This window comes from Leuresthes tenuis, unplaced genomic scaffold (genome assembly GCF_036924035.1).
Source record: "Leuresthes tenuis unplaced genomic scaffold, fLeuTen1.0.hap1 SCAF_10, whole genome shotgun sequence".
NCBI classification, from domain to species: domain Eukaryota; kingdom Metazoa; phylum Chordata; class Actinopteri; order Atheriniformes; family Atherinopsidae; genus Leuresthes; species Leuresthes tenuis.
The window spans coordinates 34,733,247-34,746,953 of record NW_027325364.1 but is presented as its reverse complement, the minus strand read 5'-3'; the positions used below and the strand labels follow the sequence as shown (position 1 = coordinate 34,746,953).

The following is a 13,707-nucleotide window of genomic DNA, read 5'->3' as shown; positions in this document are numbered from 1 at the left end:
TATTCATCCAGTTGTGGTGTTTGTGTCAAAAGCTGCGTAAAAATCACATCATCCAAGCAGTAAAGTTTGTAGAATAAAATGTTTTTTTAGGGCCAAAGTAATAAATTAATCTCTTAATTCAGACTACTGCCCGAACAAAAGTTAACCTGTTGGAGCAGCTAACTGAGCTTTTCAAAACCTGAGTAATGTCGGGAATAATACCCTGAATCAAGATGACTTGCAGAGAAGATGTCTAGGATGCAGAGCAGGGACAAAGTGGAGATAAAGGTGAAAGATGTTTAAAACAGTTTTTGTGAGAAATGTGAGATTACTGGCAGATGTAAAGAACAAGCTTGGACCCCTGATGAGGACGAATCAGGAAGGAAAAACATTTTTTCCCCCATCAAGACATGGCTGCAAGAACAAATCTAAAACCACCGTACTCAGTTTGTTGACAACAGATGGTGTAATCCTGGGCATGTCACTGAGGAGGAGTGTCTCTGCACCCCAGATGTTGAACTGTTGGCTGGGACTTCCTGTCCATATTGTCTTCTGAGAGACTTCACCTGTGTTACCTACCAGTGCTGCATGTGCAATCATCAGCTAAGCTAAGTTGTTGTCAAGCTACAAAAACAACATCCCAGCCCACTGATGGTGACTTCTGAAGGGATCTACTTCACCACTTTGCTGCATTTCAACTTTCAACACGTTGGTCAACTGATACATATTTTATTTTCTTATCTATTTACAACAATAGCATGTCTTTGATAATAATTAATACTGAAGCAATACAATTTACCTTTGGGAAATAATAAATCATTATTGAATTTAATTTTTATGAATATAATAAATAAAGTCTTCACATATATCTAAAATGATACACCACAAAGACAATAAAGCTTGATTTTACCTTTTTCTTGAGAGCCTCCAGTGATTCAAACTCCATGCGGGCCAATTTGACCTGGATGTGTTTCGGAACATCTGGGATGAGGAAGGTCAGGATGAATTTGAAAGCCAGCAGCCCATGCTGAAATCAAACACTCACAATTACATCACAGAGTTCAGATTACAGGGTTAGTTGTATTCAGCTTTTATTCCAATTCTTTTTGCTTATAAAAGTAATAAAGAAAACTTGTGTTGACAGAGACATCAACTTGACATGATTATGTCTTCATTGAGCGCACACTCAGCTATAAAACGAGAAAGGACAGTGGAAAAAGAGGAAAGGAGTGACACAAAGGTTGAGCCAGGATGAAACAGACAGTGCATGACCTTGAAGCTGAACAGTCAATGTTATCCATCATACCTATTTTAAGTAACTATAACATTAATTTCCTTGTTTAAATATCTAAAAATTTGTCTGAAAGTTTTGGAACTCAAACACAAATTATGTTAATAGTGTCTACTGTGCATCTGCAGCTTTGTTTAACTACTGAAAACATCTGTCCAAGTGTAGTGTTACAATAGGGAAGCTTACGCACTGGACTTACTACACCTACACCATAGAGATACATTAGGTGTACTGCTCTACTAAAACTAAAAGAACTGCTCCATGCATTTGTTACTTCAAGATTGGACTACTGTAATTCCTTATCATTGGGCTGTCCCACATATTCTCTGAAAAGCCTCCAGCTGATCCAAAATGCTGCAGCCAGAGTTCTGATGAGAACTAACAGGAGAGATCATGTTTCTCCAGTTTTAGCTTCTCTTCATTGGCTCCCTGTTAAATTCAGAATCCTCACATATAAAGTTCTTAATGATCGAGCTCTTAAAGATCTCATAGATCTCATAGTTTTCCCAAAAGAGCACTTCACACATATGTCCGGGAAGCAGACACCCTCTCTAATCTTTAAGATTAGTCTCAAAACTTTCCCTTTTCATAAAGCTTATAGTTAGGGATGGCTCATGCGACCCTGAAACATCCCATAGTTATGCTTATATCGGCCTAGACTGCTGGGGGACCTCCCATGATGCACCTCTCCTCTCTTTACTCTCCATGTACACATGACGTTGTTGTCATTAACTCGTGTTTCTGTCTCAGCAGGTATCCTTTGAATGGTGTTATGGTGTTTGTTGTCCCCTCTCTCCTGTCCTCTCATACCCCAGTTGGTTGAGTCAGGATCTTCCAGAAGTTTCTTCCTGTTAAAAGGGAGTTTTCTTTGCACAATCAACTCGTTTATGCTCAGGATGGGATATTGGATGGAAGAGAAGTTTCGGTGCAATCTGTTGGTTTCTTTAGCTAAGCAACTTTTTTTTTTTTGCTGTATATGAATTGGACATTAAAACAACAAGAAAAAGCTGTTCCTGCAAAACAGCAGTGAGAATGCTGATAAGCTGAATGGGGATAGCTGACCATGCTAGAAAAGCTGAAAATAGTGAAAATTTAGCAGAAGTCAAGTGAGTAATAGTTAGAATGGCTGCAGTGTAATATTGGAAGAGAGATGTCCTCACAGTTATAGGAATGTGTGTAAGCAGCTGCGGCTTAAGAGCTCACTCCAAATAGAACCAGCAGAAAAGGCTGAATGGATACTATGACCTCCTGTGAGAAAACTGCAAGAGCGAGGAAAATAATTTGAAGACTGTAAGCACCAGAAGGGTTAGAGGAACTCGGTAATGTAGTTTTTATTTCAATGGAGTGAAAGATTTTTTTTAAACGGCAGCGAGTTGAACTCTCACTCCAAACTTGCCATTGGAGTTAGTGAGAGAATTTGAAAGGTTTCTCTCGCTTCAAGGTTTATAGCTGAAATCTTGTAAATGTGAGCTCTTTAGTAGTTACATTGGCTGAAAGAGGACAACTCTTCCTACATTTTAAGGTATAATTTGTTTCTGTAAGTTAAACTGTATGAAAGTTAGAGGAATTTGTTTGAATATTAGAAAAGGTTAAAAATTATCAATGTGCCACTCTGCTGGCTGCTCATTCATAAAAATCAAGGAGCAAAAATGTTCATTTGTTCAATATTCATTATTTGAAAAAGCTGAACCATTTGGTAATAGCTGAATGTTCTGTGACCTGTTTAAAGTTTGAATAGTGTCTCTAATGGTAAGCATTCTCACAATTAATAAGGGTACAGTTAGGTTGACTTTTCCCTGTTACTCAATAGCTCCCCCAGGGTTTGGTGATGAGATTAAAAGTCTGAACTCTCCCTCTAGATCAGATCGAAACCCAGGATATATGGTACCCGTTGTATGTAATGTATGATGAGGGAGTGACTCAGGAGGTCATGGGTACACCCAAAGTGTTGTGAATTGTGCTGTGTAAGGTGCTTGATCTCTCTGGTATATTTCTGGAAAAAGAATTTGATAAAATTTGATAAAACTGGACATCTGCTGCCTGAGGAAGGCTCAGGCAATACCTAAAGACACAACCCACCCTGGACACTCACTTTTTGAACAGCTACCCTTTGACAGACTGAGGAATGGCTTCTATGCAAGAGCCATAATTGCACTCAATTGAACTCAACAACAAAGCAATAAATGTGTACATTTTTCATATGTGCAATTCATAAGTACAATAATTCAACATCATGTGCAATAATTCAATTTCATGTGAAATATTTTTTGTGTGTGAATGGGACATGTTAGTGTTTTTTACATTTTGTAAATATTTTATTCTCATTTTAATGTGTGTGTGTGTGTGTTAATTACCTCAATAGCCACTGTCCATAACATGAGCTGTGTCTCTGAGTCAGGGAAGTAAGCTTTGACTTGTGGAGACAATCCAATCAGAGCACAGTTGGTCACAACAGCTATCACACTCATGGCCTCAAAGGCAAGCTGGACACAAAGACACCAACAGTCAGGGATTAGTTTCAAGAAATGGGAACCATTTATGCCAGCTGGCCACAACCTTTAGAATTTTCTATATTTCTGCATTATTTTGATCCAAAACATCAAATGTTTACACCAGTTTTAAAATCACTATTGAACGAGTAGGACTAACATACAGGATCTATGACCCAGTGGTACACATCACAAGTGTGTGTGTAGCAAACGGAAGTGAACCTCTTGCCACAACATTTCTGTTCGATTAAAGTTAGGATTTTGATCTTACAAAACGTTTACTTTATTCTTCTTTGGTAGAATGACCAGTGCCCTACAGTTGTCTTTCTGCAAGACCTAGAGTGACCTGATAAGCATTGAAGACCTTTTCCTCAGATGGTCGTCAAAACTCTCAGTAAATGTGTTTTCTATTCTTTAAATAAAACAGGGAGTCCACTCACACTTGATTGTCATCCAATTTATCTAAAACACCTGACTAACTTTACCTTCAGATCAACTGCTTATCCAAGATAATCCCATACATTTACCACTCACAGATATGCATCATTTCTACTGGATCATTAGATGATCACATATAGTATATTTGTTTAAGCTTGGTTGTCATCTGCCACTAGAACACTGTTATGCATTTATAAATCAAATTATACAAAACTTTCACAATCGTTCAAGTACCACTTAATACGTGTAATCAGTTGGTTGTAAGATGTCCTGTAATATGTATTCTTATGCTTTGCTTTGTATTTTCATCTCAATATTTTGTGTAATTACAAATTAGACTTTTCTATAAAAACACATCTCACCTGCCAGACTCCAATGTTTGCAGCTGGGTCAGCGAAAGGTCGTTTGAATACACGACACATCTTGAAGGCATCAGAGTAAACCTCGGTGATGTTGTTTAATACTACCAGGACAGCAGCCAGAGGGTAAACGCAAGAGAACAGACTGACATAACCGAACAGAAGAAACAGCTCCAGATAGTCATCAAATGTTCCCTGAGAGAGGATCAGAGGCACAGACAGACATACAACCATACACACAACCACAAAGAAGGAAAAACACAAGTGGAGACAAAAGAAGATCTATATAAAAAAAAAAGTGATACTTTATTTGTATAAGATAAGGTGTGAACTTACTAAGTATGTGCTCATATAGGCCTCCAGTCGAACTTGCTCTTCCAGGGGAAGCTCTTTATCCTCAAGAATTCTCCTCTGGACTTTGTGAATTATCTTTTTGTTGCGTCTTCTCTGAAGCCAGTAGGGCAGGAAGGCCTCCATGAACTGATTTATGATCTGACTGGTGATCAGCAAGGTGGCCAGACTCTGAGGACAGAAAAAATAAGAGGAAAAAAAATCTAAACTAAAATAAAGAAAACCATGGAATTTCTAGGAAGAAAGGAAGGAAGGAAGGAAGATTTATCCTAATTCACAAATAGTATGCCACTTGTCGAGTCAAAAATTCAACACCAAAGAATCCTCATAAACTGAACACATTCTGTGCAGCCAATATATTGAAAAAGACCATCTTTTTTTATGAGTTTATAAAACTCAAATTCCACCCTTAACCGAGCCGTAACTAACCTGTGCAATAACTGAAGGCATCATCTGAACCCATCCTTTCATACGATTTTTCCTGGTTATCCAAATAGCGAATTTTGCCTTTCCTGACAGGACGTTAATTAGCGTATGAACAGATTTATTCTTTGCAGAATACCAGGGACCATAAACAAACTGACTGAAGGAGAAATTAACTCAAAATCCTTGAAGCAAAGATTTCAAGAAAATAAAGAGGCCCTAGATGTACTGAATGAATAGATGAAGGGTTTCTGTATGTGACCAAAAAGGACAACTAACCCTCGTGCCAGGATTGAGGTGTACCAGATACCTGTAGCTATGACCCCCATGTACAATCCTCCACTGGAGGTGACATATCCTCACCTCAATGAGGGGTTTATACAGAGACCTCCAACAGCCTCCTGTGGATGAATCTGTGCCAAAGAACTCAGTCCACCTCGACACCCTGCCAGAGAGTGTATGTTCAAAACCTTAACAATAATACAATATAATGTATTCTTCCCCAAACTTTGAAACCCTCCCAACTCTGGAGTATTTAAGTACAAAATGTCACCGATGTCTTCTTCCCAATCTCCTACAGCAGGAGAAAAAGTCAGGGAAGGAAAAACATACTCATGCTCATCATCCCATTGGTCAGATAGAGTATGGTTCTCAGCAAACGCTCTCAATGTGTCTGGCAGAGACCCACAAATATCCTCCACCAGCCTGACAAGCAGCCTGTGGGATCTTATATTGAGGAGTTCAGCAAGCCTTGGGACAGAAATCTTCATCGGATGACCCAACTTTAAACATCCAGCTCCCCTTAGTTGAGACTGCATGCTGTATGATGTAAGGATCCGAGAAGAGAAAAAAAACAGTTTCCAAATAAAGGCTCCTCAAAGCCACATCCCAGGTGACAAAACCACCTTCTGTTGGAAAACCAAAACATGTCATGCATGTAAAAATGCATGGTAAAATGGTGTCAAACCAGTTAAGTCCAAAGCATCCTGCTCTCCCTCGGAGCACACATGCAGTGTTGAGTCATAGCAGGCTAAAATCATAGAAGTCTTTGACCTGTTTGCAGTCCAAAGGCAGTTATGTGTGATGAAAGGTTTACCAGACCCTCTCCCCCTTCCTCCACCGGCAGGTACAGTACAGATGACTTCAGCAAATGTCTTCCAGACCAGAAGCAATTTACAACCGTACTCTGAATATCCTCTAAAAGGCTCTGTGGAAGAGGGAGTGTGATGAATCTATGCCAAAGAGCCAAGACAACCAAATTATTGACGACCAGAACTCTTCCCCAATAGTAAAGCTGAGGTAGCAGCCATTTTCATTTAGACACTCTAGCACACTCTTTATCTCCATGACACCCTCAAAGTTTTTTCTCTGAAAATGTTCTGTTCCCAGAAAAACACTTTCATCCCTTGATTTTCCTTGTAGAGGTTACCCGGCAGTTTTGGCTTTTTCTGGTTTTCCCATGGTCCAACAAGCAGAGCTTTATGTTTGTGCCAGTTCACTTTAGTTGAGGATGCATTCTGATATAAGACAAGAGTTGTATTGAGGAGTTTGGGTTAGGGTTAAAGAAATCAGCATAAGCAGACACAACTAGAGCAGGACGATGGGAGAACCTTGGAAGTATGAATCCTGGTAGTTTAGAACGGAAATTGCACAGTAGAGGTTCAACTGCTATTGCATAAAGTTAGGCCAACCCTGTCTGATACGTCTTTGAACCAGCTCAGCCCACCACCCACTTTAGAAAAAACAAAAAGCTCTGTCATACAACAAACTCAAAAACTAAACAAACTTGTCTGCAAAATCAAAAGCTTTTAAAGTTGAAAAAAAGAAAATGATGATCAACCCAGACAAAAGCCTTTACCTGAGCTAAAGAAACAGGTGTTCTATGTTAACACCATACAATTTACAAATATCAAAAGAGTCTCTCATAAGAAAAAGATTGTTTCATGTTTGTTGTTTATGTTTATGCATTTAGCAGAGACTTTTACCCAAAGTGACTTACAAATGAAGATATAACAAGCTATATAAAAAGCTAACAAACTACATAGAAGGAACCCACTAGTCCGACTCTGTCAGAGGTGACAGAGTAGAGATAGGGTGCAGGCATAGAAGGAAGTGCAGAAAGATAAAGTGCAGACATAGAGGGGGTAGGGAAGTACAAGGTAAGTGCTAGGATAGGAGATGCTCTCTGAGCTGGGTTTTCAAGAGTTTTTTGAAGATAGACAGGGACGCCCCTGTTCTGGTAGTGCTCGGTAGGTCATTCCACCATCGTGGGACGACACATGAACAGAGTTTGGATTGTCTTAGGCGTGGTGTAGGAGCTGCTAGACGACAATCCTGGGACGAACGGAGGGACCGAGTTGTGACATAAGCCTTTGCAAGAGCATTCAAGTAGATGGGAGCCGTTCCATTAAGCACTTTGTAGCTAACATCAGGGACTTGAATTTGATGCAGGCAGCTATGGGCAGCCAGTGGAGTTCAATGAACAGAGGGGTGACGTGTTCTTTTAGGCTGATCGAAGACCAGACGCCACGCCGCGTTCTGGACCATCTGCAGAGGTTTCACAGCACAGGCTGGGAGACCAGTTAGGAGAGCATTGCAGTAGTCAAGGTGGGAGATGACCATGGCCTGCAGCAGGAGCTGGGTGGCATGCTGCGTTAGGTATGGTCTGATCTTTCTTATGTTTAGCAACGAAAAGCGTCATGAACGAGCAACAGAGGTAACGTGATCTTTAAAGGTTAGTTGGTCATCAATCATGATACCCAAGTTTCTAGCTACCTTTGATGGAGCAAGAGATAGGGATTCAGTTTGTATGCAGATGCTATGGTGTATGGTTGGTTTGGCTGTGAAGACAAGCAGTTCAGTTTTTGGGAGGTTAAGTTGGAGGTGATGGGCTTTCATCCATGTTGATATATCAGAGAGACAGTCTGAGATTCGTGCTGAGACCGTGTGGTCGTCAGGTGGGAATGACAGATAGAGCTGGGTATCATCAGCACAACACTGGTATGAGAAGCCATGTGATCGGATGATCTTGCCCAGTGAGGTGGTGTATATGATAAAGAGAAGAGGTCCCAGTACTCAACCTTGGGGGACCCCTGTGGCGAGGTGGTGCGCTGCAGAAGTGTGACCAAGCCAGGATACTTTGAATGATCGACCAGTGAGGTATGATTCTAACCAGGAGTGTGCTCTCCCTGTGATGCCCATGCTAGCGAGTATGGACAAAAGGATACTGTGGTTGACAGTGTTAAATGCAGCCAATAAGTCGAGCAGGATAAGAACAGAGGACTTAGCTATCGCTCTGGCTTCTTTTAAGGCTTCTGTCACTGCCAACAGAGCCATTTCGGTGGAATGTCCACTTTTAAACCAAGATTGGTTTGGATCAAGGAGGTTGTTATGTGAGAGGTAATCAGTGACCTGCTTAAAGACCGCCCTTTCAATGATTTTAGACAGAAATGGGTGGAGAGAAACCGGCCGATAGTTCTCCACATGAGCTGGAGGGAAGGAAGGTTTCTTGAGCAGCTGTGTAACCAGAGCTTGCTTGGATGCGGTAGGAAATGTGCCCGATGTCAGTGAAGCTACATGTGAGAAGTTTAGACACACTGCTCTGAGCGAGAGGGGTGAATGAGGAAAATTATGCAGTAGGACTTTTGCATGCAGATTTTCGGTAAACTGTTTGCTTATAGCTGCCACTTTGTCAGTAAACAATGAGGCCAATGTGTCTGCTGTTAGATTGGTAGCAGGTGGCAGAGGCAGAGGATTAAGTAGAGTTTTGAAGGTGGAAAAAATTTTCCGGGTGTCAGTAGTATGATGAATCTTGTTAATGTGGAAAGACTTTTTTGTATCAGCAACACCGGATGCAAATGATGACAGTAAAGTATTTTATACTCTGCACAAAGTAAAGCTACAGGTCTCCAGTTCTTCAGCAGAGTCGAGTCTTCTTGTTTTGGCAAGAGTGAAAGAACTGCATGGCGACAAATTGTTGGTAGCAAAGCAGTTTGGAAACACTTCTGCAGAACTTCAAACAAGTCTGCCACCAGCTGGCTCCAAAAGTGCATATAAAATCTGCTGGTAAACCATCCAAAACAGGAGCTCTACCAGAAGTCATCTGAGTTACAGCAGCAGTTAATTCCTCCCTGGAAATGGTGACATTCAGTATGCTCTTAACAGCAGCACTCATGGTTTTCTCCTTCCTGAAGAGGAACTCAAAGAAAAAGGAAGTGGGAGAATCTATGTCCCTAATATTAAACAGCACCGATCTAACTAAACCCCCCTTGGCTTTTTCATGTAAGAAAAAAAAAAAAATTCTTGTTTCTTATTTTCAAGAATTGCATTGCGGTTACTACTGGGTGCTCAAAGACTATTTAGCAAATTAACAGTTCCCTTTTTCAACTCTGCAATAACCCTTTTAACTCTAACAGTAGAATGGCTTGTGTATTGTTGACCAAAAACAAAACAAAAACAAACAAACAAACAAAAAAATCATATTTGAGTCTTACCCACCTCCCATCATTTATTCAAAGACTCAAATTCTCCTTTCCTTTCTCTCCAAATCTCAGTTTTAAGTGTAACATTAAAGTGCCAATATGAACTACACCTACTGGGTGGTGAGAGATGGAAGTCTAATGTGATTAAATGGTAAATCGGTAAAACCAACAGGGAAAATAAAAGAGCATAACAACCTGTTTCTAAAATGATCTGTCATGTAAAACCTGTCTAGCCTTGGTGCATTAACATTTACATCAGTGATCCTAACCCATGTACACTGCTCAAAAAAAATAAAGGGAACACTAAAATAACACTTCTTAGATCTCAATGAATGAAATATTCCAGTCGTTATTCATTACTGGAATGCGTTGAGAACAAAATAACATAAAAATTATCAATGTAAATCAAAATTATTATCACAGGCTTATTCAACTTCAGTGGAAATTCCTCAAGACAAATCAAAATGAGGCTCAGTAGTGTGTGTGGCCTCCACGTGCCTGTATGACCTCCCTACAACGCCTGGGTATCCTCCTCATGAGGCAACAGATGTTCTCCTGAAGGATCTCCTCCCAGACCTGGATTAAAGCATCAGTCAACTCCTGGTGCAACGTGGCGTTGGTGGATAGAACGAGATAGGATGTCCCAGATGTGCTCGATTGGGTTCAGTTCTGGGGAACGGGCAGACCAGTCCATAGCATCAATGCCTTCATCATGCAGGAACTGCTGACACATTCAGCCACATGAGGCCTTGCATTGTCATGCATCAGAAGGAACCCAGGGCCCACTGCACCAGCATATGGTCTCACAATGGGTCTGAGGATCTCATCCCGGTACCTAATGGCAGTCAGGGTACCTCTGGCTAGCACATGGAGGGCTGTGCGGCCCTGCAAAGAAATGCCTCCCCACACCATTACTGACCCACCGCCAAACCGCTCATGCTGAAGGATGTTGCAGACAGCAGAACGTTCTCCACGGCGTTTCCAGACTCTGTCACGTCTGTCTCATGTGCTCAGTGCGAATCTCATATCACCCCCATGGAGTCTGTTTCTGACAGTTTGATCAGAAACATGCATTTTAGTGGCCTGCTGGAGGTCATTTTGCAGGGCTCTGGCAGCGCTCCTCCTGTTCCTCCTTGCACAAAGGAGTAGGTAGCTGCTGCTGGGCTGTTGTCCTCCTACGGCCCCCTCCACATCTCCTGGTGTACTGGCCTGTCTCCTGGTATTTCCTCCATGCTCTGGACACTGTACTGAGAGACACAGCAACCCTTCTTGACATCACATTGATGTGCCATCCTGGATGAGCTGCTCTACCTGTGCAACTTCTGTGGGTTGTAGACACCGTCTCATGCTACCTCTAGGGGTGAGAGCACTGACAAAATGCAAACAATGACCAAAACATCAGCCAGAAAGGATGAGACCAGATAAATGGTCTGTGGTCACCACCTGCAGAACCACTCCTTTATAGGGGTTGCCTCTCATTTCCACCTGTTGTCTGTTCCATTTGCACAACAGCAGGTGAAACTGATTCACAATTTAATGTTGCTTCCTAACTGGACAGGTGGATTTCACAGAAGTGTGATTGACTTGGAGTTACACTGTGTAAAAATAAAGGTGTTCCCTTTATTATTTCATTTCTAACTCTTTAAACATCTACCATACCAGATTGTGAAATGATCTGAAATAATTTAGTAGATGACTGGAGGTGAGGTCCCTCCCCAGTTCTGTCTAGAATAAAATCGACAGTACAGTACCAGTCTCCCCCATTACCATTCAGTCATGTTGATTAATGTTTTTCAAGAGATGCCTTAGCTAATGGAAAGTGGCCAGTCTATCTGTACCCTGATTTGGGGCGTAAACATTAAGAAAAAATATATATTTGAAATTTCTGCTCTAACAAGTAAGACTCTGCCCTTAATTATTTCTGTTGTGGAAATAATGTTAACATTTAGCCTTGAAGAAAAAAGAATAGCTACACCAGCAGAACAATTAGTTCCGTGAGACTAAATAAATTGCCCCTCCTGCACCACAGACTCCAGTCTACGTCATTATCTTTGTCACTGTATGTTTCCTGCAAAAAAAATCTGGCTTTTTCTGGTAGTAATTTCCAAAATAACTGCTATTTTCTGTTGTTGCCTCCCACCATTTCTATTCAAAAAGCCCACCCTCACCTTGTGCATAAATAGGAAAGGGGGAGAGGGGGCAGCAGGAAAAAAATACCCAGTGCAACAACATAACTTTACTTCATTGTCCTCAATTTTGTTCATCCTTTACCTTTATTTGTCAACAAAAATGCTTCTTTTCATCCAGTAAGTCATTTCCAACTATTTTTCTGCAGAGTCAACACAGTCTTTACAAACTTTTGGACATCAGGAGAATAATAAATACTTTTACTGATTTACCAAACGTTTCATCCAAAAAAAACAATCTCCTCAAGTGTGTAAAGATATTCACTATTTGAGTGTGAATCTGCAATAGAGGTGCAATCACTGCCAGCGCAGACTCGGAGCAACATCACTTTTTTCCCTGTTTGAAACATCATGGGCCAATAGTACCATTCATCATATGAGTCTTATTTTCTTTACTTATTTTTTTTCCTTGAAAAAGAAAAAAACACAACACCTTTATTCATCCTCGATGCATAACAACGTTAACGTGACCCACAAGGTCTCCCACTGTTAGGAAGACAGTCTCCACTGGGATTAACAGGGTCTGGCTGGACCCGAATACCGTGTCTCAGAGACAGGGATGGCGTCTGCAGAGACTGAGAGTAACACGGTTTTAAACATATACAACAATAAATACCAATAATCCTCAATATAAATGTGAACATGAAGTTAGAATATACTCCTGGTTTTCATTAACTCACCACACACGCCCCCACCAAACTCTTAGCATGCAGACTTAAGACCAGTTTTCTGACTATCGTAGCAGACCTCCTGAATATCTCAAATAGGCCAGTTTAGACTGTCCACCTGATGCAAGGGCTCTCTGTAGGGCAACAGCCCAAAGCATGATGCACAGTAAGAATGGGTTATAAGATAATGGCTTCTCACTCACATGATTCTAAGTTTAAAATCCGTATTGCATGGAGGAGATCGCCTCAACTATGTGACGAAATCTGGTTGTCTTAACCCTGTAGGACAACTGGGACTGTATACAAAGCCACCAACAATCGAGCACTTATTTTATCAATCAAACCCTCCCAGTTTTTCTTTTCATAGTTTTCTACACCCAAAAATACACCCAAAACACTTCATCCCCTCTGTGCTCCATTACAGCCCACCAGGCAGTACTGTGTTTGGCTTGTCCCTCCAACCACCACATAGCAAACACTCACTTTTTAGCCAGTTAACCTTTGCAGAATAAGCTTGTTCATACAAGATCAGCACATAGCATCCCTGAGAGAGGACATCCCTGCCTGATGGCTCCCTGAACAGTGACAGGTTTGCTCAGACCTCACCCTACCTGTAACATATCACTTGCTCCTGAATATAGTGACAGAATCCAATAACCTTAAACAATAAAATAAGTTCAACCCTATTAAAAGCCATTACTGATCTATTAAAAAAATCTAAATGTAAGAAAAACTTGAATTCAGCAAGATCAATAATGTTAACTTAAAAACAAATTTTGTTATTCATACTGATACACAAGCATGACTCATATGCACCATAGTACCACGCATTCCTTCATTTAATTTGCAAGCATCTTTGCACAACTGCATTGTCCAAAAAGGATAGATCTCCAATTCCCTAAAAGGCCAAAGACATTTTGCCAGTAGGGTCAGTACGGCTCATGTGCAATTCACAGACAAAGTCCTGGAACCCAAACACTCAGTGAGAACAAATAACAATATCTCTATCCAGCATATGCCAGAAATCTTGATAAAGCTGCAG

The 13,707-nt window shown here is 40.9% G+C and overlaps 1 protein-coding gene across 2 annotated transcripts in view; it reads right to left on the bottom strand.

Moving 5' to 3' along the window:
* The window catches only part of ano10a (anoctamin 10a), a 41,399-nt gene that overhangs the window by 1,454 nt on the left and 26,238 nt on the right, over nucleotides 1-13,707 (bottom strand). For both annotated transcript variants that reach the window (XM_072394969.1, XM_072394970.1), the window contains 4 exons: nucleotides 4,893-5,078; nucleotides 4,560-4,751; nucleotides 3,625-3,753; nucleotides 890-1,006 (listed from right to left, as the gene is read on the bottom strand). In XM_072394969.1, the coding sequence (XP_072251070.1) occupies nucleotides 890-1,006; nucleotides 3,625-3,753; nucleotides 4,560-4,751; nucleotides 4,893-5,078 (624 nt within the window). The remainder of the gene's footprint in view (nucleotides 1-889; nucleotides 1,007-3,624; nucleotides 3,754-4,559; nucleotides 4,752-4,892; nucleotides 5,079-13,707) is intronic.